Consider the following 26932-nt stretch of genomic DNA (forward strand, 5'->3'; position numbering starts at 1 on the left):
TGCAGAGGCACCCACTGGAGAGGAGACCCAGGTGTCAACCCTCAATTGTCACACCTTGACCTGGCCTGGGCACTGCAACCCAAAGTGAGAACCAGAACAAGCTGCATGGGGTCCTGGAGCAGGAGATGCGTGGCTGGCTCCCCGTGGCAGTGACTGCTGTCACCTGACCACATGCTGTCATCTGCAGGCCCTGACCCAGCCTAGAAGGGCAGTCTCCCTATATTCCAGCTGCCCATCCTGTCACCCTCCTTCCAGGGTTTCTGACCTCCTGGGCCCACTCTGCTCTCAAGTCCAGGCTGCCTGGACCATGAACTGGGTGGGCTCCATGTCCCTGAGGTCACTGGCAATGGGGAAGCTCCCTCTTCAGTCAAGAAAAGTGACGACCTAAGTAGACCGACATCTGCCTTGCACTCATGGCCCCCTAAAACAGATTTTTGAAAGAAACTTCCAAACCACATGGCTAGCAATCAGGCATTAGTTTTATTTCCTGAAGCTCACAAACAAGAGAATGGTCCAGGGACAGGCCATTTCCCTATTGCTTGTTTACTTGGGAGACAACCTCCATCCAGGGGTATCCATCTCCAGGATGCACACAATTCCTAGGGAGAGCAGGCTGGGCCCGAGGATCTGAAGGGCAAACCCATGTGGAGCCACCTGGCAATAGGGAGGTGGAACCAGTGTTCCCCGTGAGATGTGCCATGGGGTATCCCGTCTCCACTGCCATGACACTACTCACTCTGCGGACAAAGAGTGGCAAGTTTTAAAAAACACTCACAGCACTACATACAGGAAAAAATGTGCTTGCTTTAGTACTTATGCACAGCATTTGGCAAAACTTCAGAAGGGTGGCTAACTCTCCAAAATCCTTTATTTAACAGAATTGGAACATCTGACGGCAACATAATACACAAACTCGTGTGTTAACCGCAAGACATACAGAGAGCCTTGCTTCTGCAGCCAAGGCTGCAGAAAGCCTCCCCTGAGTCCTGGCCAAAGGGCAAGTAGGCGCTTCTGCTCAGGCCAGGGCTGCCAGGGCCTGAGGTGTCCTTCTGCCTGACACTAGTGCCCAGCACGGAGAAGAGGCTCAGCACCACTGTCACCTCTGCCCCTACACCCACACAGTGCCTGAGAAGTGTGGCACAGGTGAACCCCAGAAAGCCTGGTAGGCCTGCGTGATTCTTCCTCCTGCCTGGAGCTCCCTCCACCTCCCAGGGAGTTGTGGGCGGTGGGATGTCCATAAAAATTACTTCCTTAAGAAGAAGGGCTAGGGTCCTTGCTGGGCTGATTATCTGGAACTGCCCTGCAAACCATCCACTGGAGGAGGGCGGGAGAACTGGGAGACCCCGCCACATCTGGACGCCAGGGAGGAGGGAACAAAGGGAAGTGCGACCCCAGGCTGGCGTTGGTCACCAAGGCCTCCAGATACTCTGGGCTATGCGGGCAGCAGTCAGGCTGCCCAAGGCTGCGGTCACCAAGTCCGGCCCCTCGGAAGGCGCCCGGCTCAGTTCAGTCTCGGGGGCCTCCTCGAGGTCGGAGGACTGGTCGTCCCCTGAGCCCCGGGGGCTGGGCAGCGGGGACCCCAGGGCGCCTCCTACTGGCCAGTTGCTCCGCGCATGGGCTCCCGGCGGTCCGGACAGGGCGTCCCCCAACAGATCCCGGAAGCTGCTGCCCTCGCGTAGTGGCATGGACTCAAGCAGGTGGTTCAAAAGCTCGGCGGCGACGGTGGCGTCGATTGCCTGGCATGTGGACACGAACGTATGCACCTCGTGCATGCACTGGATGTAGCCGGCGGCGAAGCGCTCGCTCGCTTCCGCTTGCAGCTGTTCGCGCTCTGCGCTCAGGGGTAAAGGGGAGAGAGCCGCGCCAGGCCGGGTGAGCGGCGACTGCCGTGACCCGGTCCGCCAGGCCCGCGGGTACGAGGCTCACCCAGGAGACGCGCGGGGAGCGCCCTGCCCCGGGCGGGGAAGTCATCGGTCCCGGGCAGGTCCAGGCCTGGCGAACGCAACCCCGCGACCCCGCCCGCGCGCCCCGCCGCCACTCACCGCGTGCCCGGCTCCGCAGCGCGCCCTGCACGCGCCGCACCGTCAGCTCCAGCACCTCGGCGTTCTCCAGCTTGGCCTGCACCTGCGCCGGCGGGAGCGCCCGGTGGGGAGGAGGGGGGATGAGGCGAGACCCGACCGGGACCCCCGCCCGCCCACCCGCCCGCAGCTCCTGGGAGCCCTCCCACCTCACCTCGGCGCCCGCCAACAGCAGCCGCAGCTCCTGCAGGCTCTCGTTGATCCGCGCGCGCCGTTTCTTCTCCACCAGGGGCTTCCGCGCCTGCGGGAAGCGAGCAACTGAGCCCCCGCGCTGCGCGGCCCCAGCCCACCCGCCCACCCGCGGCTACAGCCAGCACCTTGCGGTTGCCCCGCGCCTCACAGCCGTCCTCAGCCTCCCGGCCCGCACGGTCCCGGCTGGGCGCCAGGAGCGGAGCCATCACCCGCACCTCCCCGAGCGCGGTGAGCGCAAGAAGCGCCCGCGCCCCTCGCAGCGCAGCGGCCCCCAGCCGCCGCCCACCCGCCCGCGCGTCTTACGCCGCTTCCCTAAGCCTGCAGAGCGCCCGCCCCTTTTATGGAGCCTTATTTGCATCTCAATACGCCGATTGGCCGTGCGGGCCAATGGAAGCGGCCCGCTTTGTCTGGCCCCGCCGCCGGGGTCGGCCGGCAGCTGGCGGGGCGTGGCCTGCTGGCGGTGGGAGGAGGACAGCCCCGCCTCCGCGCGACCCAGCGCTGGGGGGCACCCGAAGGCTCGATGCCCCGGAGAGCTGTGGCCCGGGGTGCACTTGTTTCTCTTCCTCCCCTGAGTAAGGCGCCCAGGTCGGCTGTGCGTGCGAGCAGGAGCTTATCAATCTATTCGTACATTCGCGCTTGACTTCGTTCACCGAAGGTGCAGCAGGACAGCGACGCTCCTGCGCGAGTGCCAGGGTCCTGGGGGCCAGAGCCATAGCAAAGGCTGCGGTCTCCTGACCTGGAGGGGTCGACGGGTCTAGGCGGCGGTGGCTTCAGCGTCCCAGGGAAGTGGGGGCCCATGGGGCAGCGGGGGTGGGAGCGGGCCTGCGGCCTCCTGCGTTTCTTGCGGACTCGTGGGTCCTGACACCATACCCTCGACGCCGCCTTCCGTCGGCTCAGGGATTTCAGTGGGGCGGGGTCCTCCGGCCTGCCGGCACTGCTCGTTTTCTAGGCTCTCCGTCTCTGGTCATTCCCCCATCGCCGCTTGTCCTTCCCTCGTCCGCCCCACCCCCCACCCCTCTCCGCAGACCGTCTTTTCTTTCCTGGTCATCATCGCCCTCACCTGAGCCCATCTCCTTCCAGTTCCCTTCGCTCCCCCGATCCCCCTTTTACCTCCCTTTCCCCCTCAGCACCCACCGCCGCCCGCCTTTCCCTGGTCCCTGCCCTCCCTGCCCACCCTTCCCTGGTCCGCCCCCCACCTCGCGTCTTTCCCTAGTCCCCCACGCCTGTTCATTCGCTCCGGCCCCCCTCCCCGCCTGTCCCCTTCGTCCTCCTCCCTGTCGCCCCTCGGCTCCCTTTACCCCCAGCCCTCCCCCGCGCCCAGCTGGCGGAGGCCGCCGTCTGGTCCCCGTAACTTGATGCCCGTGACAGTTGGCAGCTGCAGCCGTTTCGGCAGAGAAAAGAGGAGGCCTAGCCAAGAGCGACAGGTGTTGGCCGCGTCTTTGTCTCCTCCGGCTTTGTCCCTCGGGCGGGCGGGCGGGCGGGCACGGGCGGTGGGTGCGCTTATGTCCGCCAGACGACCGCTACCCATGGCGGGCCGCCCATCTGCCCGCCCAGCCTCCCCGAGGGTGGGATGCATGGGCGGTGGGGCCGCGTCCTGGGGACCCCAGCCTGGTCCCTGCTTCACGGGCCTTGGTTTATGCCACCTTCCAGCAGAACCAGAAGACCCATTTGCCTTCTGGCCACCAGGCCTTTACACACATAGAGCCTTACACCTGAAACAAGCTGGCAACCCTCTTAAATGGCTGTTTCTTCACTGTTCAGGGACAGCTTCCGTATCCGTCTACCCGGTGGGAGCACACCTGCCCTGCAGCAGCACTGCACCCTCACCCAGTCCTCTGCTTCTCTCCCGGGACCTGGATTGTCAGGGTCTGGTCTGTGCCCCTCCAGGCTACAAGCATCCCTGGTCAGGGGTACAGTCTGACCTAGGGCCCCTTCTCTAGCCCCAGCACAGAGCCTGGCCTAGCAGAAGCACTGGGTAGGTAGGGAAGGTGAGAAGTTGCCCTAAGCCGAGTGGGAAGGCAGCAGGTGATAGAAAAATCCAGGGACTGCAGTGTGGTGGGGTACTGGGACTAGATCAGAGACACCCACACGTGCCCCCAGCTGCCTGAAGATGACTATTTCACTTCAGGCTCCCCCAAGAGGGAACTCTGAAGGTAGGGAAAGTTCAGTGAAAGGCTTGATGGTTCCCAAAGTCACCTCACGGACCTCTGTAACTGCCTGGGAACCCCTTCTGCTGACCCTCCCCTGCTGTCTCTTTGCTTTTCTGTGCACAGGGTGCTGAGATGTCCCAGGCCTGCATTGCTCACCCAGGAATGAACCTGGTCCTCTCCTTCAATCACACCCTGTTTTCCTCAGTCTCCCCCACAAACCAGAAAGCTCAGCTCTCCTCTTCCTCCCGTCCTCTGCCTGGTGCAAGACCCAACTGCCCTTCCCCCTCTACTAGTGGTGAGGCCTATAGAGAGGGAGAGGGGCTTGAGTGGTGGACCCCAAGAGAGCCAATAGCTGGCCATTGATTTTACTTTTCTTCACCATTTAGATGTCACCCCAGGGAAGGAGATCTCCATCCACCCCCAAGTTTCCACTATTTGAGAAACTCATATATGGAAAAATAAACTCAGTGTTGTTTCTTGTGCTCTCATTCATACCCGTCCATTATTGATTGCATTTGAATAAGATCCAACAAGTATTTTAGAATGATCTCTGTGAAAGGCAGTTCACATTAGAACAGGGCCCTGGGGGAGGCCTCTGGGAAAAGATTATTGCTCTTTTCCTGATTGGATGGGGAACTGAATGTGGGAAGGGAGGAAGAATAATATAGGCAAATAATGTGAGCAAAAAATGAAAGGCAACTAGGAACTCCAGGAAAAACAAAAAGCAACTCAAGAAGAGAAATGTAATCTTAGCTCATTACTTCGCCCACTAGCCAATCCTTTCAGAGTCACAACAATGTAACACTGTTCATAGGGTTTCAACGTTTAGACTCAATCTATAGAAAAGGCAAGGAAGGCTTAATTATGGTTACAGGATATAAAGTTGACTTGGTAAAAACAAAAGGACAGGTGACAGTTGCCAGGAGAAGGGAGGAGGCTGAAGCAAGGGTTAGGGACCTCAAAAGCCTTGTCTTACATAGGGTAGGGAGATTGAGGAATGTTGTCTAGAACTGAAGGAAGGAGACATTAAGTCTGGGATACGCCTCGGTGTGACCAAGCACCCCTGGGAAAAGAAGCATAAGGACAGAGCAGGGTGTGTGAGTCAGCAAAACCCTCCTTGGTTAGACTGGGAGTTGCCCAGGGTCCCACCCTGAAGTCAGTCGCTGTAAGATTTCCTTTAGTGGGCCCGTTGGCTGGCTGGCTTGGCCTTTTCCTCCTAGAAGACTGGCTACTCTATCTCAGGGCCACCCATCCTCCCTCCCCTAGTGGACCCACTTCCTGCCATTTGTCCCTTGGACTGATCCCACCTTCAAAGTTTGCCTGAACACAGACTTCCTGAGCATTTGGGCTCTTTGATCGCCTCATATCCAAAAACAGAGGCCAGCAGAAGCTGGGAAGGGCTGCAGTGGCCGCAGGGAGACCAGTTATCAGCAGGGGTGGCAGGCCATAAATCCCCAGGAAACAAAGGCAGTGGCCAACCTATGGGTGTCCAGGATCCTTGTAAGCAATCAGCCCACAGGCTTGCAGAAGCTCCTTTTGGTTTGGAAATAAAGGGGAGGGGGTGACTTTGGGGATGTATGGTGAATAAAAATGCAGTTAAGAGCCCCTAAAGGCATTCAGAAGTTCAGCTATATATATGAAACAGCTGTATTTGGCCATTTAGGAAGTTCGCAGAGGACTCCATGGTCACTGGGAGGACTTTGCCTTTTGTGTGCCCCACCGTCACCCCACCCCCAATCACTACTTGAATTTAGGTGGCCAGGCCAGGAGGCAGTCGAGCCCTCCCTCCTGCTCAGGGAACTTCTGGAGGACTGGGCACTGGGTTCAGGATCCATTCATCTCCCTGCTCCGACCCTCATGGTCCTGGTGTGAAAAGTGGTCCCCTGCATGGCTTCATCACTGAGGAAGGAGAGGGGGTGGGAGGAGGCTGCGCCATACTCCCTGTATTGCCTCAGGGACACGAGGCTCTTCTGGCCCCGGATCCTTCAGACCTCTCTGCCTTCAGCCCTGTGACCAGCACACAGGCAGCCAGCCCAGGTGGGACAGACTGCCCTGGATGGGGTGGGAACGGAATGGAGTAGTGCCCGGAATCACCGCAGAGTGGACAGGAGCGAGGGGGCGGAGCTGAGTGGCCTCACTCTCCATCGGTGAGTGACAGACTGTGGGAGGACTGGACTCGAGGATTAGATCTGCATCACAGAGAGCTCACTGGGCTGGGGGCTGCATGTCAGAGCACACACGCAGACAGGAAGGGGCCGGTGAGAAGCCGCTTGGGCAAAGGAAGAGGTGATGGGGGCCTTTGCGACAGAAGAGTCCTGAGCCTGGAATTTCTAGGGTTCTTAAAAAAATCTTTTGATAATCTTTGATCTCTATTCAGTTTTCTTCTGTGTTATAATAAAAATCCACACAAATAAAAATAAAAATATACTTGCTTTATTTACCAATTTTCTAAAAGGCAAAAAAGTCATAAAAAGACACAAGCAGTCCAACCAACACATTGCACTGGGTGAAGAAAGGGGTTTGCGCGTGAACAAACCACTTGTCCGGCAAGGCTTCACACGTCGTTACACAGACTCTGAGAGCTTATTTACATATCTTTTTAGGAATATATTAAAAAGAAGGCTCAGTTTAAAATCGAGAAAAAGTCTTTATAACACCCGTGTAAGCACACGTACTAAAGAAAACGTAAGACTCGATGCGTGGCACCGTGTAAACAACTTCACAAAATGCTCCTATTGGCAACGTCTCGGCACACGTTGCAGCTACGCAGTTAACAACCAACGAGTAGACATAACTAGTAAGACGATGCTGATGGTAAACATTCAGAACATAGAGAAGGTTTTGGCAGTTTTCTTTAGGTAACGTAAATGCAACTTCGACTACCTACAGTCTACCCCCTTAATGCTCTGACTTTAGAGGCAGGAAGCAGTAATTGCCACACAGACGCACAGACTACATACACCTCAGACGCACAGACTACATACACCTTGTCTTGAGTATCTGAAGGTGATGTTACTTTGTAAATTAAAAAAAAAATTAAACACTGTTTTTGTGCTTGAATTTATGAGAAATAGGATTGATATTCAGGCATAAAATGGTTTTACTCTGAAAATCAACTGGATTGCAGAGAGACTTCACCTATTCCAGCAGCCGCTTCTCCACCAAAGAGCAAGGGAAAAGCTGCATGCTTTGAAGCTTCTATAGACTCAGCCCAATTGTGAGTCAACCGTTCCATCGCTGGTACCTTCTCACACACTCCAGGGGCCAATGTAACATTTTCCCAAACAATCTTTGGCATATAGGACGCAATGTCAGGTTTTGCAAAAAGTTGGGCAGTCTGGTCTCACTCTTTTCCAAGTGTCCCATTCGCCTGAAGGTGCCAGTGACACTAGCGGACATCACTGCAGAGACCGGACAGCTGCCCCGATGCGGTCGGGCTCATGAAAAGGACCAGGGTCAGTGTCTCAGCCCAGGGTGCGGGGAGAGGGGTGAGCTTACAGCCCCCTGGAAAACACAGACTCAGCCACCAGCTCAGCAGCTGCTGTCTGCCAGGAGAACGCACCGGGAGGTGCCAACTCAAGAAGAAACACGAGTGGGTCCCAAATGCAACAATCAAAGCCTGGTTTGTGGAGAGAAGACACCATCAGAGGATGACAGCAACCTATTTTTATCTACATTTTGGCTGACCCGGTCTGAACAGGATACGAGAGTGATGTAGAAATATACCGAGGGGTCTGTATACTTCTGACGGTGCGTATTTCTATGCTGCAGTTGGTCACACAGAACACCAGGCTTCTTCAGTCCAGAGCGAGTATTTCAACCTTGTTCACCTCAAACTTAAGCTACATCAAGTTGAAATGTTTGCCACGTACGTGAAGCTGAAGCTGCTGGTTGGCTGAACTATGCTTCACACTATTTAATGCAAAAGACTTTGAAAGAAAACTGGGAGACCCCATGGTCTCCACTTGGCATGTTTTCAAAACGCCTAGTCTGACTAAATGATTTAGATAAAAAGCAGCCCCCTGGCAAAGACAGAATTTGATCTGATCCAAACACACCCTGGGGAAGTTCTGGAAGGCTGGTCCCTCAGCTCGGAGTCACCTGCAGCATCCGAGCTGTTAGGCACAGCCTCATGCGATGCCCCCAGACAGCCCACGGGGAAGCCCGCGGACACCGGGCACCGGACAGAGGCCCCCGGAGCACGCGCAGCCCCTCCCTGATGCTTCCGGAGGGGGGCCAGTCTTTCTCAAGTTAAACAACGATGAATATCTCTTCCCTGTCCCAGAAAACTCCATCTTTACATTATAAATATATAAAAAAATTCTTCTCAAACCTTTCCTACCCTCCATAGTTTTAAGTCACCCCTTCAGAAAAGTAAGGGTTTTTTTTTCTAAAGCAAAAAAAGCCATTGTAAGTGTATGTGTCCATTTGATTAGAAAACGGGGTGAAGACCCTTCCTCTCTTCAGAGCACCATCCAGGGTGGACCGCTGGCTGTCGGGCTGGGGGTTTATGTCTGCCCCCTGTTCCTGTGACTCGGGGCAGGGCCAGTTTCCTCTTCTTTGGTGTCTCCTGTCTCGCCGAGCCCCAGCGCAGGGACACCCTCCTCATACGGTGCACACTTTGGTGTCTGCCGTCTCGCCGAGCCCCAGCGTGGGGACACCCTCCTCACACGGCACACAGATACTGCCCTGTCCCTGGTTTTCACAGTAAACACATTCCTTAAAAGAAAAAAAATGTAAATCAGTAACAAAAAATGAGATCTTTGGCACAAAAACGTAGCTCAATTTGAGTGGGGTGCAGGTGTTCAGGTGTCGGCCGTGAGGCTCCTGGAGGAGGAAGAGGAGGGCCGCAGGCCCCCCCCCCCGCTCTCCCTGGAGGGGTGCCCACTCCCAGCTTCTGGGGCCAGGCGAGGGGTCAGTGTCCACCAGATGCTCAGTTTCCCATCCCTGCTCCTCCTCTTTCTGCCTGTGGGACCTGGAGTTGCTACCTACCCTCTCTAACTTCAGTTTTCTCATCTGTAAAATGCGATATCAACAATGTGCTATCCCATTCATTCATTCCTTAGCTGTCCATTAAGCACCGGGCATGTTCCAGGCATGTTCCAAGTGCTGGGATGCAGCAGTGAGCGAGGGAGAAAACCCATGTCCCAGGGGAGGTGACATCCTAGTAGAGGGAGGGATGACAAGCTGAATGAGGAGTGGTCCACAGTGTATCAGAAGATGAAAAGTGCGAGGCTGACGTGGAAGGAGGCGTGCGAAGACGTTCAGAAAAGGCCACAGAGAGAGTGACTGCAGTGGTTCTGAAGTACACCCACCGATTCTTTGGCACTCCTTTCTCAAGGGTGGAGGCCTGGACTTAGGGACTGGCCTCTAGCAAAGAGGATGCAATGGAGGTGACTCAGTGACTTCTGAGACTGAGACGTGACAGACACTGCAGCTCCTCTAGCTCTCTCTGGGGAAGCTGCCATCATGTCATGAGGACACCCAAGCAGCCTATGGGGGGACGCACATGGCCAGGAACTGAGGCCTCGCGCCCGCAGCCAGTACCAGCCCGACAGGCGTGCGAGAGCTCCTCCTTGGACGCGGATCCTCCAGCCTCAGTCCTGCCTTCCATGGCGGAAGCCCCACCAGAATCTCTTCAACTTTGGGGGAGACCCGAACAGAACCACGTGGCTAAGGTGTTTTTCAATTCCCAACCCAAAGAAACAGTAGGGGGCGATACGTATTCATCATCTTAAGCCACTAATCTCTGGCCCTGTTTGCCAGGCGGCAGCAGGCAACCACCGCAGCAGCGTGTGCGAGAAGACTCGAAGGAAGCCGGGGGGAGTCGTGCGTCTGTCTGAGGGAAGAGGATGCCACGCAGAGGGAAGGGCAGGCGCAGAGGCCCTGGGCAGACGCCTGCCCGCTGGGTTCAGGGGCCAGCCAAGAGGCCAGCACAGCTGGAAAGGAGAGAGTGAGGGGAGACGGGAGCTGTGGGGAAGGAGTGTCACATTTTTATGGCTTTGCAGCAATTTATTCTGAGTGAGACGGGGCACCACTGGGAGGGATCAGAGCTGAGGGCTGATGTGATCTGACTGTAGGGGACAAGGGTGACAGAGTGCAGCTGGGAGGCTACTGTGATAATCCAGGTGAGGCAGCATCATGGCTGGGACCAGGGTGGCGGTACTGGAGGGGATGGGAAGTGGCTGTCTATTCACCTTGAAGGTCAAACCAGCATGACTTGCCAGTGGACAGGCTAGGGTGAGAGGGGAGGGTCGTCCACACCGACGCCCATGTTTGTGTCCTGAGCAGGCTGGGCAGTGGAGTCACCCTGAGCGGTGGGAAGGGTGGCTGGGCAGGTTCCCTCTGAGGATAATCAGGACTGCAGATGAAGTTCAAGGGGGTGGACGTCAGGGAGTCTAGGCACGCAGAAGCTATTTCCAGTCGGGAGGCAGGAGCAGACAGCGCGGAGGGAGGGCAGACAGGGAAGCAGGCTGCCAACCCTGGGCCTGGGGCACTTCAACACTGGGCATGGAGAAGGGAGGGGGACCAGGAGCCGAGCAGACAACCCTTGACGGAGCAGCCTCCTGGGTCGTGGGGCTCAGAGGGAGTGGGAGAGAGGAGCTGGAGACATCTCTGGAACCCTCGGAGGGACCGGAGACAGGAGGGGCAGCTGGGGGGGTGCACAGACTGATGAAATGGCAGGGGGTGGGGGGACTTGCTGCTCCCACCTTCTCTTAATGGTCTCCGTGGGTGCTGAGGGTTTAAGACAGGAGAGATCTTTTTTTAAATTTTCAATTGGAAACAAAATTGAAAGAAAAAAGATTCAAATTCCAGCATATGGTTGAGGTTATTTAGGAGACCTTTGGGGAAACAATGCTGAAAAGCCACTGGAAGAAAGATCTTTAAAGGAGACCTAACGGTGTCAAGGTATCTTTTTTTTCTTAAATGAACTTTTAATTTGAGCAGTTTTAAATTTAGAAAACAGCTGCAAAGGTAGTACCCAGCATTCTCATCACAGCACCTTCAGCGTCGGAAAAACAAGTTCCATGAGCTCACCGCCACGTCGAGGGCCGCGGGGAGGCCGCCTGACCGCATCCATGGGTGGACGTCCTGCAGCTCCTGCCTCTGCCCCTCCGTGAACCGGGGCTGGAACCTCTGCAGCGCCTTCAGCCTCGCCCTGTCCTCCTGCAGAACTGCTTCGAAGTTTCTTCACAAAGTATTCAGAAAACACAGGGAAGAGTGAGCATGTCTCAAGGGCTTTCGATCTTAGAGACGACGCTCATTCTCTACCAGCACCTCCTGTATTAACCACGTAATGTTACATGATTTTGTTTAATGTAAGTTTCCTTCTCATTTAGATAAATTACCCTATTTAAGCGAACTTAATCTCCTTAGTAAATAACCTGTAGTCTTTCTGTTAAAATGATAGACCAAGTTGCAATTTTAATTTTAGATTAGCTGTGGGAGCTGGGTATCTGTGGGCAGTTGGTTCTGGACCGGGTGGTTAATCTGGGAGATTCTCACTGGCGTGGTGGTTGGTGGAAAACCCTCCCTGACACCTGCCAACAGTGGTCTGACTCGCAGCTGCCCCAGGGAAGGAGGCCTGTCTGTTTGGAACCTTGGGGTCTCATTAGTCCTTCCTCCTCTTACTCCAGCTCCCCCCACCAAGGGGTCACTCTGCAGAGGCGGGGACCACGATGGGTTCCAGGTTCCCTGGAGCAGTCAGAGCTGAGGCACAGACCCCGGGTCCCTACTGAGTAGCTGGTGGCCTTGGGCTGGTAACCCACCTCAACTGTTGGTTTCTGCATCTCTAAGACACACACAAACACACACACACACCATTTACCCCCCAGGGTTGTTGAATAACTGAGTAAAAGAGAAGGCGTTGGCACACGTGATTCATAAATGTCAAGTGTGACACCTGGGGGGTTGTCAGGAGCCTGCCCCCTCTCCAGGCCTGTAGCAGGTTACTCCGCAGGGCCCCGGGCCACCCCGTCCACACTGCAGGACTCTGCGAGGCCAGCGGAACCACTGAGAGGGGCCCTGCACTCGACTTAATCTGAGATATGACTCCCTGAGGGAGGTCCTCTGGCCCTGCTGCTTGGGGGAATCCTGAGCCCCAGCCCCTCACGCGTCCCTAGGGAGAGGCCGAGCGGTTACCGGGAGGGCATCTGGTATGTCATCATGACGCTGTCGTCGGTGTTGGCCATCAGGAGCCAGACAGGGTCCTGGAGGACGTACTTGGTGAAGTGCTGACTTCCTTCCAAGTCTGCCTTCACTTCCACTTTGTGGTTATTCTCTGAAGAGTCAATGCTTCCAAAATATTTGCTGGTGTGACTTGTGTCACTGCTGCCTTTAAAACACAGAATGTGGCAGGTCAAAACCTTTCATGCTAAGTTAACCCTTGCACCGTGTGCTTGTGTAAAGGACTGGCAGTTTTTGGAGCTGAAGAGTTTTGTTTGGTAACAAGAGCCTGTGTTGGTGGATTTTCCCTTCTCTTTCCAAGTCTTGAATTGCCTGGATAATATAAAAATAGGGTACCAGCTAGTACCATGGAGGGGATCCTCTCCTGGGGAGGCCCCGAGGAGTCCAGGTGGGGCCGCATCTTAAGAAGTGTGGTCTTCTTTCCCAAGCTCACCATCTCCTGACGAAGCCAAACCACAGGCAGGTGGCTTTGTAAGTAGGAGGCAGCTGGCCCGAGAGAGGCCTGCTCACTTCAGGGGAGGAGGGGGTCTCCCAGTTTTGGGAGAGTGGGTGCATTTCCCGTTATGGTGGTTCCAGGTCACATCTGAACAATCCTTGTTGGTGAAGCACGTAGTCCACACACTAGGTTCTCACAACAGGGAACTAACTCGGGAAGGTGAACCACCACCTCCTGGCACACCTACCTCCTGGCACACCTGGCGAGCTCAAGGGACAGTCCAACCAGGGCCAGCTGGGGTGTGGGGCCTGCGGTCCAGTGACATCAAAAGTGACAGGTGAGGAAACCTGCACTGGCCAGGGCCTGCTGTCCACACAGGCCGAGCCCGGGCAGGAACAGCCCTGCCCGCCTGTCTGCACTGCTGGGGGCTCTGAGCAGCCGGTTAGGCTGCTGGATGCCTGGCGGGACCCAGTCTGCCCCTGATGCTGGACACCGAACACCTGTCAGCCTGCGGCTCTGGTGCAGCTGGTTCCCCAGGTGCGGAAAAGTCACGGAGACCCAGGTACCTTATGTGAGAATCTTCCAAACACACACCTCCCAGGACGCGGGTGCTCCTAGTGCCCTCAACATACCTGTCCCACTACCGGACGCATCGCAGCCCAGCGAGCCGGAGCCCAGGGAGCAGGAGGTGGCGGAAGCCCCACTTCCGGACAGAGCTGAGCCGGTGGCGGAGCAGAGGTCCTCGTGCAGCAGGAGGTGAAGCAGGCCGCTGGACGTGGACAGGGCGTCACTGTTCTGGGCGTCCGCGGGCTCGTCGCCCTTTGGGAACAGGGAGGAGACGCAGTCAAGTCTCATCACACAGAGTGAGGTGGGGGTGCGGGGTCAGAGAGGCTGGTCTGCACGGACCCCCCAGGACACAGCAAGCGTGTCCGTCCTGGGGTCGCTGGCCCCTCCCTCATGTGCCAACAAAGAAGGTCCAATGCACAGACCACTGCGTGGTTACTGGGGCTACAGCGAGAATCTCGGAGGTGGTGTGAATGCCATCTAATTACATTTAACTCTGGGAGGGTCCCACTAAAGGTGGCACTACTTGGATTCTTGGGGAAGACTCTTATGCGTGCTCTTCCACCAAAGTGGACACGGGAAGCGCCCGCCCCCCCACTGTTTCCACGTCCTCTCCCAGGAGCACAGGCAGGGGCGCCGTGCAGCCCCCTCCCCAGAGCGCCTACTGGGCGGCACCGCCTCAGGTGATGCTCCCACGGGCCTGAGCTCCCAGAGCACAGATGCATTTCAGTGGAAATCAAACTACAACTGCATTAACCACGTAGGAGTACACACTAGCGTCCCTTAAGAGCGGTAGGGTGGGAACCCACGGTGCTGGGCTCACGCTCCCTCCTGGCCCCGCCCCTCCCCCGTGAGGGCCTGCGCTGCCAGCGTCCCTCCCAGGAGCCTTCCACCTGGCACGTAAGTAACCCCGCCTCCATCCTTGAAGTACGCAGTTCAACTTCCGAGGGGCTGTTCCACCCGCATTTACCCTCAGACAAGCAGCTTCTCTTTCTTCCTTCAGATCCCAAGACAACGAAAACTCTGGCTTGTGTACTCTGACAGGGTCTTTTAACTGGGAAACATTCATTTCTAGCACGTGTTTATGTCAGAATCAAATGGTTTGGTAGTAACCTCAGGGTGGGAACTACCCACGTCTCAGATGAGGATGTGCGCGTGACCCGCCCGAGGCCGTGCTGCTGCGGCCCTAGAGAAAGAGCATCCGGGAGCCTTTACCGTGGGCAGTGCCGGCAGCGGCTGGTCCCAGGACGCGCCAGGCTTGCAGTCCGGCCCCGCACTCATTGTCCCTGGGGTCCCTGTGGTCCCTGTGGTCCCTGCAGCCACAGTGCTGCCCTCGGGGGCCTCCTCCAGCTGCAGCAGGTTGAGCTGCAGGGGTGAACTTCCACGGGATTGGAAGAGGGGCGGGGAGGTCCTGCCCGTGGGCCCAGCAGCTGATGGTGGGGTGGCCACGCGGGACGCTGGTGGCCCACACTCTGCCCGAGGACAAGGGTACGGTTGTTTGAGGGGTGAGGTCCGACCAGGGAAGTCAGGCTGTGAGGCAGGGGTCATCCCGGAGGGAAAGTTAGGCTGGCCAGGGAAGAAAGCCTGGGGCGGGTTCGGGGTCACCGGGGGCAAGGAGTAACTGGGTAACACCAAGGCCATGATGGGGGCCAAGGGGCTGGCGAGCGGCGGGGGCTGGACCACAAACTCGTGCTGGGCATCCATGGGCACCGTGAAGCCGGCGTGGGGAGCCACGGGCACTGCTGCGACGGTCCCGGGTGCTGGCACTATTCCTGGGGCGGGGAACAGGGGCAGGGAGTAAGCTGGCACTGGGGCAGGGAAGGGCACCGCGGGGCAGCTGGACTGGGACGTGTCTGACGGCGACCAGGCTGTGGCGCTGAGGCCCACCAGTGGGGGCCGGTGCGGCGCGGGGCCCCCAGACCCGGTGTTCTCTGAGGAGTCTCGAGGCTTGACCCGTTTGGACTTCAGTTTTCTGTTTTTCCCGGTTTTTTTCCAAGAGGAATCTATTCCAGAGGTATTTCTTAGTCCGGGAGCAGCTAAAATAATGGGAAAATGACGAGAGTTGAGATATAAAAATTATGTGACTCCTGTTATGTCAATTCTCAGACTTGTCGAACCGCAGAAACTTGAAAAACCTCAGAAACTCCCAGTTCAACAGTCCCCTGCTCCCAATGCCAGCCTGGGGCTCGTCTGGCCACCATCCTGTCTTCCTGGATCCTCAGGAAGGTGAGAAAAATCAGGGAAAATGTTAGGTTTGCATAAAACTAGATTCAATCAATTTAAAGCACTGCCCTTCACTGCAAGATAACATTCCTTGTTTGCTTCTGATATTAAAATGTCCTTTCTTTTATGAAGTAATAGTGATAAGTGGTATTACAGAGGTTTTATTTATCCAAAGCAATAAGCAAGCTGGCGAGTTGGCACTGCTCCCCGATGGTGGTTTGTGAAATCCGAAAGGCAGAACCACTATCTCATCTAACCTTGTTCGTAGTTTTACGAGCTTTATTACTACCATTTCATAAAAAGAGATGGTTGCTGCTTCACTGGCCAAATAAGCCTTTGATTCCATCCCACTGAGTCACAGGGTTAAAGGAGCACTCATCCTTGGACCAAGTTCCTCCTCTCCGATGACAAGCGGGCTTTCTTCAGGAGGCTGGAGGAGCTCAGCAGGGACATAAGGGGCTTTGGGCATGTCCCCTCGCCCCCCATCCTGGGCATCAGCCAGCATTGGAGGTACTGTGCGCTGGAGGGTCATGCTGAGCCTGGGATGGGATGGGCACTGGGATGGGTCCCAGGAACCTCAGTCTTTCCTCTGACGTCACTGAGGGTGACTTGGAGCTCTCGTGGCAGGTGTGTGGGGATGTCCCCTGCCAGTTGTGCTACATTCAGGAAGAGGGGCCAGCCCAAGGCCAACTGCTAAGTGGGTGGAGATTTTGCAATTCAGCCTCTCTGTCTGGTGTTCTTCCTACAGGAAATCTGTCCCCTGGTGGGACTAGTGGCAAGGCACTGGGCTCCTGGGATACCACATCAGGGTCTGGGCAGGGCTGCTGTGGACAGCTGTGCAGTTTGTGCACTGCACAAACTGCTGGGCCAAGGGGGCAGGAGGGGGCTGGAATTCTGTACTAAGTCAGGCCTATGGTCGGGGTGGGGCACCTTTTTCTAATTTCCACAGAGGTTCCCTATGTACTGGCAGTAACCCTGAGTCTGGGGAGGAAGGAGAAAAGGAGAAGGGAAAAGATATGATCCTTAGGGAGAGTGTCAGCCTCTTGCTTCCTAGACATCTGTTTCAGTGTGCCGCCCAGAGACCCAGGGGAGCCAGGTCCTCATGCTGTGTCTGTCTCGGGCTCACTAGCTCTTAGCTCTGACCCCTGTGTCAGAGCCTGGGAGCCAGGGAAGAGGTGGTACCTCTGATCAGCTCAGCCTTGTCCATGGGGTCTGGGAAGGTGGCTGGGGGTCGGGAGCCAGGCTCCTGGACCAGAAAAGGGAGAAGGAAGCTAGTCTACCCCACTTAATCCCTTACCCTTTGACCACCTAGTGGCTCTCAGCCTAAAGGGCAGCTTCCCGCACCCATGGGCTCTGTCTGGCTTTGGAGTCTACAGCCCAGCCCCGAGGCCACCCCGGCAGGAGGGCACATGGTCTGGGGAGAACGGTGCCATTCCCTCCTGTGGTGTCATCCGGGGCTCCCTCCTTCCTCAGGAGCCTGACACCAAATGCTCCGGCGCCACTGGCTCATTCTCTGTGGGGACAATCAGCCCACCTGGTTCACTGAGGGTCCTGACTGGGTGGGCAGGTCAGGGGGGTCTGCTGCCCCTCGAAGTCACCCAGGCAAGAAATGTCCAACATGGCAGCTGCGACTGCCCCTGCCCCGCATCCCACAGGGGGCTGGGCCGGACTGTCACCACTATTTACAACACTGCTCCCTTGGGAGCATGAGGCGGTGTCTTTGCACGTGTCCTGGCACAGAGGGCATCACTGGTGAAGTCCCCACAGCTCTCCTGCAAGCGTGTGCGCCCTAAACTGGGGGCCTCCGGCACTCTGGAGCCCGGGGCTCAGTGCTGCTCAGACTGAGTTTAAAAACACCCCCGCTCAGTTCAGGTACTGCCACTTACTTCTTTCACTCGACGGCCCCTTGCATCTTTCTTGTAAGTAATGATGGCAGCGAGACTGGAAAATATGGAGTTTCCTCATTTCTTTGAACTTCAGCAGGAAGCTCTGCTCCTCCTTCTGGGTGTGAGCGGCCAGCACCTCCTTGGTGAGGCCCAGCTTCCTGAAGGGCTCCTTGTCCTGGCCGAGGCTGCAGGGCACAGCAGGGCCCGCCCGGCAATCCAGAGACTCGGGCCCGCTTGCAGCATCTTCAGCTGTCTCTGCAACGGAAGAGCAGACCTCTCATCGACTGAGAAACGCAGACTGCACCCAGGACGAGAGATCCCCGCACGGGAGATCCCCACACAGTGCTCCCAGCGCGGGGGTGAAACTCACGATGTATCTGTTCAGCTTTCGGAGAAAGTCAACAATAAAGGGCAGTGGCAGAAAGCCCCATCACACGGGGGCCTGGGGGTCAGTGTTCTGAGCAGGGGAACTTTGGGGCACCTCGGGGTTTCAGCCTCTGACATTAAAGAGACTGTGGGCTGTCCTGCTTCCGGAGCACAACAGGTGCCCGGCCCCCGTTCTGGTTCAGGACCATGGTTCCAGACAGTGTGGTCAGTGGAACTACGGGTGCAGACAGGAGTGGTCGGCGGGGCCCGCAGACCATCCTGAAAGAGGGGTTTGGACCCTGACTCTCTGACCTGGGCTTTTCCCCTCATCATCTCCCTCTTCCCAGCAAGGAACACATTCAGGATCGTTTTCCTCCTGGGTGTCTGAAGAACCACTCAGCCCGACCCCCTTGGTCAAACAGCAGAGGGCAAGGCAGGCAGGGAAAGGCTCGCAGCCCCATCTATGGAAACGGGAGGAGGGGGCCCTTGTGCTCTGGTTCTCTTGGCACCAACCAAGGGGAGTCCTGAGACCCTTGCTCTGTCCCAGGAGGCCCCCTCCGTATTGACACCTGAGCAGACACCTGTCACAGGTGAAGCCAGAGAGCAGCGGGGATCAGGACAGGTGTGGGCACCCCCACTCTGCATTTCCTGGGCCTGGATTCCCTGGACCCCTCTGACTGGGCCATGGTAGGTTCTTCCGCACTTGGATAAACTTAAAACAAAACCCCCAGACAGCAGTCCAAACTTCTCAGTTCTATGGCTACAATCAGCTTGCTCTCAGCATCTTCCAAGAAGCGACAAGCGCACCTAGCTCGGGCTGGGGCTTCTTGTCGCCCACGTGGACGATCGTGCTGCTGTAGCTGCACTGGCTGGTGAGGGACACCACGCTCTCCGCCTTGCCGGGCAGCGTCAGCGAGGTCAAGTGTGCGCTGACGTCCGTGTGGCTGTTCACCTTGGAGGGCGACGCCGTCTCTTTATAAGAGAAAATGGGAGCAAACACAAAAAGGTGATAAAAAAGAGCTGTTTGGTTAAGAAGTACAGATGCCTAGGTTCGCTCCAGGACCCGAGGGACTGCATTGTCTGGGCACATCCTGGCAGGTGACGTTGTGTCCTCTGGTGTGTGTTCACAGGCGGGAACAGTGGAGAAGAGGAAATTCTGAAATGGGAACAACACACTCTCCCAACCTGAGGCCCCTGGGAAGAGGCAGGTGCCCTGGGTCAGGGCCTCTGCCTCAGGCTGGAGCCCAGAACCCTTCTGTAGGCTCATGGGGAGGTGCCCGGGGGGGCCAGAAGCCCACATGGTGAGTGTAGGCATGCCCCTGGCTCTCCCTCCCTGTGGGCGGGACGCAGATTCCACCGCAGAGACTGTCCAATTGTCTGTGCTTCCGTCACCCATGGGAGACCCTATTTCTGATCCTGGGGGTGACCACTAGGAACACACACACGTTTGAGGGGCCTGAGATTTCACCCGACCTGCAGGCTGCTAACACTCAGAAGCCAGTCCTCCTCTGAGACCCCATGGAAACAGGCCTGCCCAAGCATGCCACCTGACTGGCCCCAGGCCTCCAGCTGCCCCAAGGGATCCTGTCCTCAGAGTCCAGAATCACCTTTACCTTCAGTGAGGAAGGACATTTTGAGCTACTTTGGTCATTTAAATACAGCCCACACCACCACACTGTGTCCCTGAGGCCACTCAGAATTCACATGGGAGGAAGAAGGGGGCTGCAGGCCTTCAAATGATGCCTGATCCCAGCAGAGAGGATCTCAGTGTGCACAGTTCACAGCTCAGACCAACAAGGCACCTGCAGAACGTGGCCCGGGGCTGGCGGTGGCCTTCCGCTTGTCGCTGGCCTTTGGGGTGGGGAGGTTGGCCGGGAACTCACACTTGCGCTTCAGGGTGGTGGCCTCGCTGCAGCTCTCCAGGTACCTGCGGGGGTCAGAAAGGGCTCCGTGTAACAGAGGAAGCGGGTGGCAGGAACAGAACAGTGGGGAGGGAGGCCAGAAGGGCCGCACCTGATGACACTGTCCAAGCAGCTGATCTGCTGGTAGGAGCCAGCGGGCTGGTTTCTGCAGGCCAGCTCCTCGGGCAGGCTGGCACCAGAGCTGTCCTTTTCCACAGCCGGGACAGCTTTTATCTGAGCCGGGGAACTGCTCTGCATTTCTGGAAAAATGACAACATTGTTCCTTCAGTTAATATTTGTTGTCCCCAGAGAACACTTCTATATTAATATAAAGCATTTTAATTCTACCTAAAGATCAGACTGGGGGTTCAGAATATGCTTCACAGATATGGAAACCCAGTGACAGCTGGTGCTCAGGCAGCCCTGCTGGGCCAATGCGGCTGTGCCATCCTCAGGGGTGGCTGGAGGGAGCCTCTCTCTGCAGGTTCTGTGGTGCTCTGGCCAGGTTGTTCCCAAGGTCAGGGACTCAGCACTGGGAAAGGCCAGTTCTTATTTGAACTCCTGAAACTTTCAGGGCCAGTGAGCTCACAGGTGCTTTCTGGTCAACCAGTACTCCCTACCTCGGAGAGGGTGGGTCTCTTCAAACGTGACTTAGTGGTGATAACAATTGTAACAAGTGCCTTGGCACAGCCTGCTGCGGGCATTTCTGTTCTGCCCTCACCACACGCCACGTGCCGCTCCCCTGAGGGGCCCTCAAGGGCAGAGCCACGTCCTGCTCATTAATGTCCCCAACACCCAGCACAGTGTGTCAGGCAGCGCGTCTCCCAGGCAATGTGCATGCCCACGTGTCCTGATGGCCAAGACGTGGGGTAGCCCACTGGAGGCTTCCTGGAGGAGGTGAGGGCTGCGGCCAAGGAGGAGCGAGGGTGCATGTGCACATGTGCATACTTGCACAGGGCAGCGTGAGGGTGTGAAGCCACAGCGTGGTGAGTGGGAGCAGGCTGGGGGGAGGAGTGGGGTTGACGATGGCCCAGGAGCAAAGCTGGCACCTCCCACCTCAGCCAGTTCAGCCTGGACTGTCTGAGGACAGCTGGGCAGCCCCTGAGGCCGGCGTGTGCTCACGTGACCAACTGCCACTCTGCACAGTGGGAACAAAGCGCAGAGACCCTCGCCTGGCCACACCGTGGCGGGCCTGCAGGGCCAGGGGCCTGCTGGGAAACGAGGGCCTGCAGGGTGGACCGAGGGCCCTGCATCCGCACAGAAGTGCACGGCCCAGCACAGAGGGGAAATTCCCTGCATCCAGAGTTAAAGTTGCACCCAGTCCCCCCACCTCGCCGCACTGAAGGCTCATTAAGGAAATGCTGGATCATCTGTTACCTGAAGCAGACTTGCTCGTTTGTCCTCCTGGTTCATCAGGATAATGACTTTTGGTTTTGACCTTGTTACCATTTTTACTGATTTTCTTGGAGAAAAACAAAATGAACACGTTATTTACCCTGGGAGACCCTCCAGGAACGGTAGCCTGTCCCCCACAGCAGGAAGAGAAAGCTGAATTAATCCCAGTAAGTTCTGAATAAGACCTGAGAGGCAGAACTAGATAAAACAGACTTGGGATGACTCTGAAGAAAATAAGAAATAAAGTGAACGGCAAGGTACTTTTTCTTCTTTCTAACGCTAACACTAAATGTTCACTTTTGCTTAATTTGCCAGCTTTAAATAATTTTCACCCAAACCTTTAGCCACAGTTTGTAGCTGCTCCCACCCTTTTGAGATTACAGTCCCAAGTGAGCAGAGTTCAGAGCAACCAGAAGCAGCTGAGGTCGGAAAGGCTGGGTTCTGGGAGGGCAGTAACTTCCACGTCACAGCAGATGGACAGAGGGGGACAGAGAGAGACAGAGGGACAGAAGAGGATGGGAGGACAGAGAGGGTTGGAGGGATGGGGAACAGAAGGGGATGAAGGGGGACTGAGGGGGGCAGAGAGGGATGGAGGGGGACAGGGAGGGACAGAGGGGGACGGAAGGGGATGGGGGACGCACAGCTCTCCTGTGGCGGGAGTCCTCCTGGCCGTTGCTGTCGCTGGAGGAGGTCTGGCTCATGAAGTGCTCGTGGGACCCGTTGCTGCCCAGGCTCCCGTAGCCACTGGAGCCGCTGTGGGGGATGGGCTGGGGAGACAGTGGACAGGAGGACTAGGGACAGGCCAGGGGCATGGCCTCCTACATGCTGTTTCTCTGAGTGGCTGTGACCTGCCCAGGGCCCTCGGTGAGGACCAGGTAGGGCTGGGGTCAGGCTGCGGTGGGCTCCCAGCCTCCACCCCCAGGACTGGTCTTCGGATCCCAGTCGCCAGGAGACTCCACCAACAGGGAATTCACTCAACCCTCCCCTCAGCTCACAGGGCCAGGGGTTCAGAAAGAGAACGAGGTGTGAGTTTCCTACAGTCCCTGGAGGCAGAAAAGCAGGAAGCCGCTCCTCATGGGGCCCCTGGGCTCATCGAGTGCTGTGTCCCCAAGGACAGGGGCGCCCTTCTCCAGTCCCCGCGGGGCCAGTGTGGCATCCTGGATTGGAGGGACATCCCACTGCCTCCTACCCCCAGGGCCACCCTGGGACTCGGGGGCTGAGTTGGGGTGCAGGGGTCTGGCTGCATCCTTCAGCCGCTCGCCCAGGGCTGACGCCCGACTGTGTGAGGCTGGGGCTGTCCCCACTTGGGCTAGCTGCAGGTGCGCCCGACTGTCTGAGCCTGGCGCAGGCTCCACCCAAACCAGCCCATGTGCGTGGTACCGAGAGTGCACCACGGGGGCCAGGGTGCAGGGCGGAGCGAAGGAGCAAGAAGAGCTTGAGACAGAAGGATGGTGGCCCCAGGACTCAGGGGTTTCCGAGCTGCTAGCGGGGGGTGGGGGACGAGCAGGCCATGCACCCACCTGCAGCAGCAGCCGGTGGATCTGCTCCGTGAGCTCCTGAATGCTGGGGTGCACGGCCTTCTCCTCCATGCGTGGCGGGGCTGAGAATACATCCTCGTTCAAAGGCCCCCTGCATGGTTTTCATTTGTCTCTGTGAGTCGGGGCCCCACGCAGCATGCCATACCAGGCCCCACCTCCTCCCTGCAGACCCCCAGGCTGCCACCTGCCTGCTCACCACCTCCCCCCTCCCCGTCACCACTCTGCCTGAATGAGGCCCCGGAACAAGGCCCCTGACACCTGGGGGCAGGGGGCAGCCATCACAGGTATGTGGTGGGAGGTGACTTGGGTCCTGGTCTCCCAGCCATGCCCTCTGTCACCATGGGTGGGGACATGAGGACCCCTGGCCCCCAGGCACTGAGAGTACTCACACCCTGACTCTGTGTCTCCCGATGATGAAGGAGATCTTCCGGCTCCACGGGTTGACAAAGCTGGACCAGCTGGTGTCCAGGGTGACGTACTCCCCGTTGCGGGTGCGGAACCGAATCGGGGAGCAGTCGAAAGGCTGTCCGCCGGACTGCACGACTAGGAGAGAGAAAGCAGAGCTCAAGGCGCGGGGTGTCATCGGTGCTCATGGCCGGAGGGAAGACCCTTCGGGGTGCCCTTGACGTTGGAGTCATGTGAAAACTTAAGAGATGCTGATAGCCCCTCAAAGCCACCACTTCCAATCCCACTTTGCTTTCGACTGTGACAAGGGATGCTCTTGGTGGTGTCACTACACGTGTTAGGACACACATCTCTGTTAGCCTCACTGCTCTCCACCCGGGGGATGCCTGGAGTCGCCTGTGTCTGTGAGGCCTGGGCTTGGTAGGGACACGTGCCGTCCACTCCCCTGGCCTGGGCAGACTGCCAACCCACCGCAGCTGACCCTGTCCCCCCTCTCCTGCCTGCTGGCATAGCCAACAGGAAAAATGAGATACCAAGGACTCAGGCCATGGGCCACTCTCGACCGACTGACAGGACTCAGGCAGGGAGGGGCATCCCTCCCAGACACGTTGTTAGTCCATCCGACCTGTCCCAGTGGGCGCTGGGAAGACACCCCCGGAACGTGCTAGCTTTGGCCAAGCCCCCAGGATGGACCGTGAGGAGGCAACCTACTCTTTTTGTGGACGGCCAGCATCAGGGGCCTGTCACTGGGATGCAGCTGCAACAGTACGGGGGTATCGACCAGGTCCTGAGGCAGGTGGCCCAGGAGGGGGACTGCCCTGCAAGACAAGCACACACAGGGGCATGGCCGAGCTCAGGACGCCTGCCAGGACACAGCCTCCAGGAACAAGTCAGGCTCCAAATTCCCCGAAAAGCAGAGCTGGGAACCACGCTAACAGAAAGTCACTCTATTAACTAACAAACAACAGATGACAACATTGCCAAAGGTCCGCGACAGGGGGCAAGGCCCAGCCAGGCCCCGGTTACAGGCTCCGTGTTTCAGCTCTGTGCCTGATTTCCTGAAAGGGCAAATAGTGACAATGGTTTTGTTTTCCTCTTGTAAGGTCTCTGTGTGTGTGTGTGTGGTGTGTGTGTGTGGTGTGTGTGTGTGTGGTGTGTGTGTGTGGTGTGTGTGTGGTGTGTGTGTGTGTGTGTGTGTGGTGTGTGTGGTGTGTGTGTGTGTGTGTGGTGTGTGTGTGTGTGTGTGGTGTGTGTGTGTGTGTGGTGTGTGTGTGTGTGTGGTGTGTGTGGTGTGTGGTGTGTGTGGTGTGTGTGTGTGTGGTGTGTGTGTGGTGTGTGTGTGTGGTGTGTGTGTGTGTGTGGTGTGTGTGTATGTGTGGTGTGTGTGTGGTGTGTGTGTGTGGTGTGTGTGGTGTGTGGTGTGTGTGTGAGTGTGGTGTGTGTGTGTGTGTGTGGTGTGTGTGGTGTGTGTGTGTGTGTGGTGTGTGTGGTGTGTGGTGTGTGTGTGTGTGTGTGGTGTTTGTGTGTGGTGTATGTGTGTGTGTGTGTGGTGTTTGTGTGTGGTGTGTGTGTGTGTGGTGTGTGTGTGTGTGGTGTTTGTGTGTGGTGTGTGTGTGTGTGGTGTTTGTGTGTGGTGTGTGTGTGTGTGGTGTTTGTGTGTGGTGTGTGTGTGTGTGGTGTGTGTGTGTGGTGTGTGTGGTGTTTGTGTGGTGTGTGTGTGTGTGTGTGGTGTGTGTGGTGTGTGGGGTGTGTGTGTGTGTGTGTGTGGTGTGTGTGGTGTGTGGTGTGTGTGTGTGTGGTGTGTGTGTGTGTGGTGTTTGTGTGTGGTGTGTGTGTGTGGTGTGTGTGTGTGGTGTGTGTGTGTGTGGTGTGTGTGTGTGTGGTGTGTGTGTGGTGTGTGTGTGTGTGGTGTGTGTGTGGTGTGTGTGTGTGTGTGTGTGGTGTGTGTGTGGTGTGTGTGGTGTGTGTGTGTGTGGTGTGTGTGTGGTGTGTGTGGTGTGTGTGTGTGTGTGGTGTGTGTGTATGTGTGGTGTGTGTGTGGTGTGTGTGTGTGTATGGTGTGTGTGTGGTGTGTGTGTGTGTGTGTGTGTGTGTGTGTGTGATTCGTAAGTTTGGCTAGATGGGCTTTTTTTTTAACAAGTCTTCCTGGACCAGGAAAACTGCCTATGTGTGTCTTTTCCAGCTCCAGGTGGTCTCCTCTGTGCTCACTCGGCCACTGTGTCTGGTCCTGTTTGTTGTGGCTCCCGGAGTCGCCATCGTTGGCTGGGACAGTTGCTCTGCCCATCAGGTCCTCTCTGGGAGCTGTCATTTTGCTTTTCCGGGAAACGTTCTGCATTGAACTCTGTAGTGCCCCTTCCGCCTCTGTTGTATCTGGTCCCCTCTGTTGTGTCCAGTGCCCTCTGTGGTGTCCAGCACCCTCGGCTGGCTCAGGCCAGTCTTCTCACATCCCAACGGATGTTTTCTCAAACTCCTGCTCGGGGGGAGGAAGTCGTCCTTAGAGCCTTTACAGAGAAGCCTCCCTGCTCTGCAAGGGGCAGAGCTTCCTCGGGGCCTGGCGCCACTTGGGTTTTCTCCTCCTTGTCTGAGGCCCACTCCTTCTGGGCACTGTGTTTCCCTCTGGACAGGATGTACAGGATGGCCCTGGCCAAGGCCTGGCCAGAGGAAGAGGAAGAGGAGGAATGGAGGCAGGGAGTGGGGGAGGGGAGGCTGGAGCCCCAGCCCCTGCCCTGGCGCACCCGGGCTTCACGGGCCGGGCTGCCCGCCAGCCGCTGCTAAGGATCTGCAGGATACCGGCCCATAACCGCCAGCTCAGCAGTTCTCCTGCTCACAGACGTGTGGGCACCTGGGGTGGCTGTGGACAAAAGTTCTTATGCCTTTGGAGGAATAAAAATTATCCTGGGGTTGCTTCACGAATGCTGCTTCCAGGCTCCACCTAGGACAGGGCTGGGTGGGGCCCAGAACCCGTACTTTGAAGCTGTCTCCATGGAGATTCTGCCATAGGTGGTCGGCAGCGCACATCTGAGCGGCCTGGGGCCGGATGGAGGCTGGTGGTCCAGGGCTGCTCACGAGCAGAACTTTCCCAGCAGGCCCTGTGGCCTGCACCTGCTATCCCCGGGCCAGGTGAAGGCTGTGGGGAGGTCCTGATCATAGGTCCACTTCCCGTGTGTCTTCCGAGGAGACCTCTCCCCGACCACTGCCAGCAGCCTGTCACATTTTCTGCGTCTTCAGGCACCTGTGCAGGAAGAGCTGGAGAAGTCACACTGGGTCCCTGACCCAACGCCAGCTAACCCAGAGCCCTCAGAATGGTCAGTGCTCCCAACTCCAGCAAGGCCATTTGCACCAGCTACAGCCCCCTGGGTGGGAGACCCAGGAGGGGTGTGGGAGTGGCCCCGGGCAGAGGTAGGGAGGTGACCCCGCCCTGCGGCAGCCTGTGGCATGGCGGGGGGCAGAGGCACTTCTGCTGGGATCTTGCTGACGGCGTCTTCAGGTCCACTTCCAGCGCTGTCCCAGGCACGCAGCCTGGGCTTGGCCATCCTTCACTCGTGGGCCCAATTTTTGAAGTAAGTTTAAACAAGGTAATAAAGACAGGCTCAATTAGAACGACCGCCAGG

At 57.2% G+C, this 26932-nt stretch overlaps 2 protein-coding genes across 4 annotated transcripts in view; both read right to left on the minus strand.

The window, feature by feature from the left end:
• Nucleotides 1-441: 441 nt before the first annotated feature.
• On the minus strand, nucleotides 442-3476 carry HES6 (hes family bHLH transcription factor 6). Of its 2 annotated transcripts, none has more exons than XM_074364623.1 (4): nucleotides 2396-2599; nucleotides 2233-2319; nucleotides 2043-2124; nucleotides 442-1831 (listed from the first exon to the last, which is right to left on the minus strand). In XM_074364623.1, exons 1-4 carry the CDS (start codon nucleotides 2474-2476, stop codon nucleotides 1407-1409), a joined length of 675 nt encoding a protein of 224 aa, XP_074220724.1. In that variant the 5' UTR covers nucleotides 2477-2599; the 3' UTR covers nucleotides 442-1406. The 2 variants fall into 2 exon arrangements, with proteins under 2 accessions (XP_074220724.1, XP_074220725.1); XM_074364624.1 differs by having other exon boundaries at nucleotides 1557-1831; nucleotides 2083-2124; nucleotides 2396-3476.
• Nucleotides 3477-6831: 3355 nt separating this feature from the next.
• PER2 (period circadian regulator 2) overlaps nucleotides 6832-26932 on the minus strand; it is a 41236-nt gene continuing 21135 nt past the window's right edge. For both annotated transcript variants that reach the window (XM_074364622.1, XM_074364621.1), the window contains exons 10-23: nucleotides 24033-24139; nucleotides 23306-23459; nucleotides 22899-23007; nucleotides 22020-22145; nucleotides 21361-21445; nucleotides 20096-20243; nucleotides 19885-20009; nucleotides 18890-19054; nucleotides 17717-17971; nucleotides 14823-15643; nucleotides 13676-13862; nucleotides 12563-12755; nucleotides 11459-11609; nucleotides 6832-9139 (exon numbers count right to left, since the gene is read on the minus strand). In XM_074364622.1, coding sequence (XP_074220723.1) covers nucleotides 9026-9139; nucleotides 11459-11609; nucleotides 12563-12755; nucleotides 13676-13862; nucleotides 14823-15643; nucleotides 17717-17971; nucleotides 18890-19054; nucleotides 19885-20009; nucleotides 20096-20243; nucleotides 21361-21445; nucleotides 22020-22145; nucleotides 22899-23007; nucleotides 23306-23459; nucleotides 24033-24139 — 2740 coding nt within the window. In that variant the 3' untranslated portion in view covers nucleotides 6832-9025. The remainder of the gene's footprint in view (nucleotides 9140-11458; nucleotides 11610-12562; nucleotides 12756-13675; nucleotides 13863-14822; nucleotides 15644-17716; nucleotides 17972-18889; nucleotides 19055-19884; nucleotides 20010-20095; nucleotides 20244-21360; nucleotides 21446-22019; nucleotides 22146-22898; nucleotides 23008-23305; nucleotides 23460-24032; nucleotides 24140-26932) is intronic.

This window comes from Camelus bactrianus, chromosome 5 (assembly GCF_048773025.1).
Source record: "Camelus bactrianus isolate YW-2024 breed Bactrian camel chromosome 5, ASM4877302v1, whole genome shotgun sequence".
NCBI classification, from domain to species: domain Eukaryota; kingdom Metazoa; phylum Chordata; class Mammalia; order Artiodactyla; family Camelidae; genus Camelus; species Camelus bactrianus.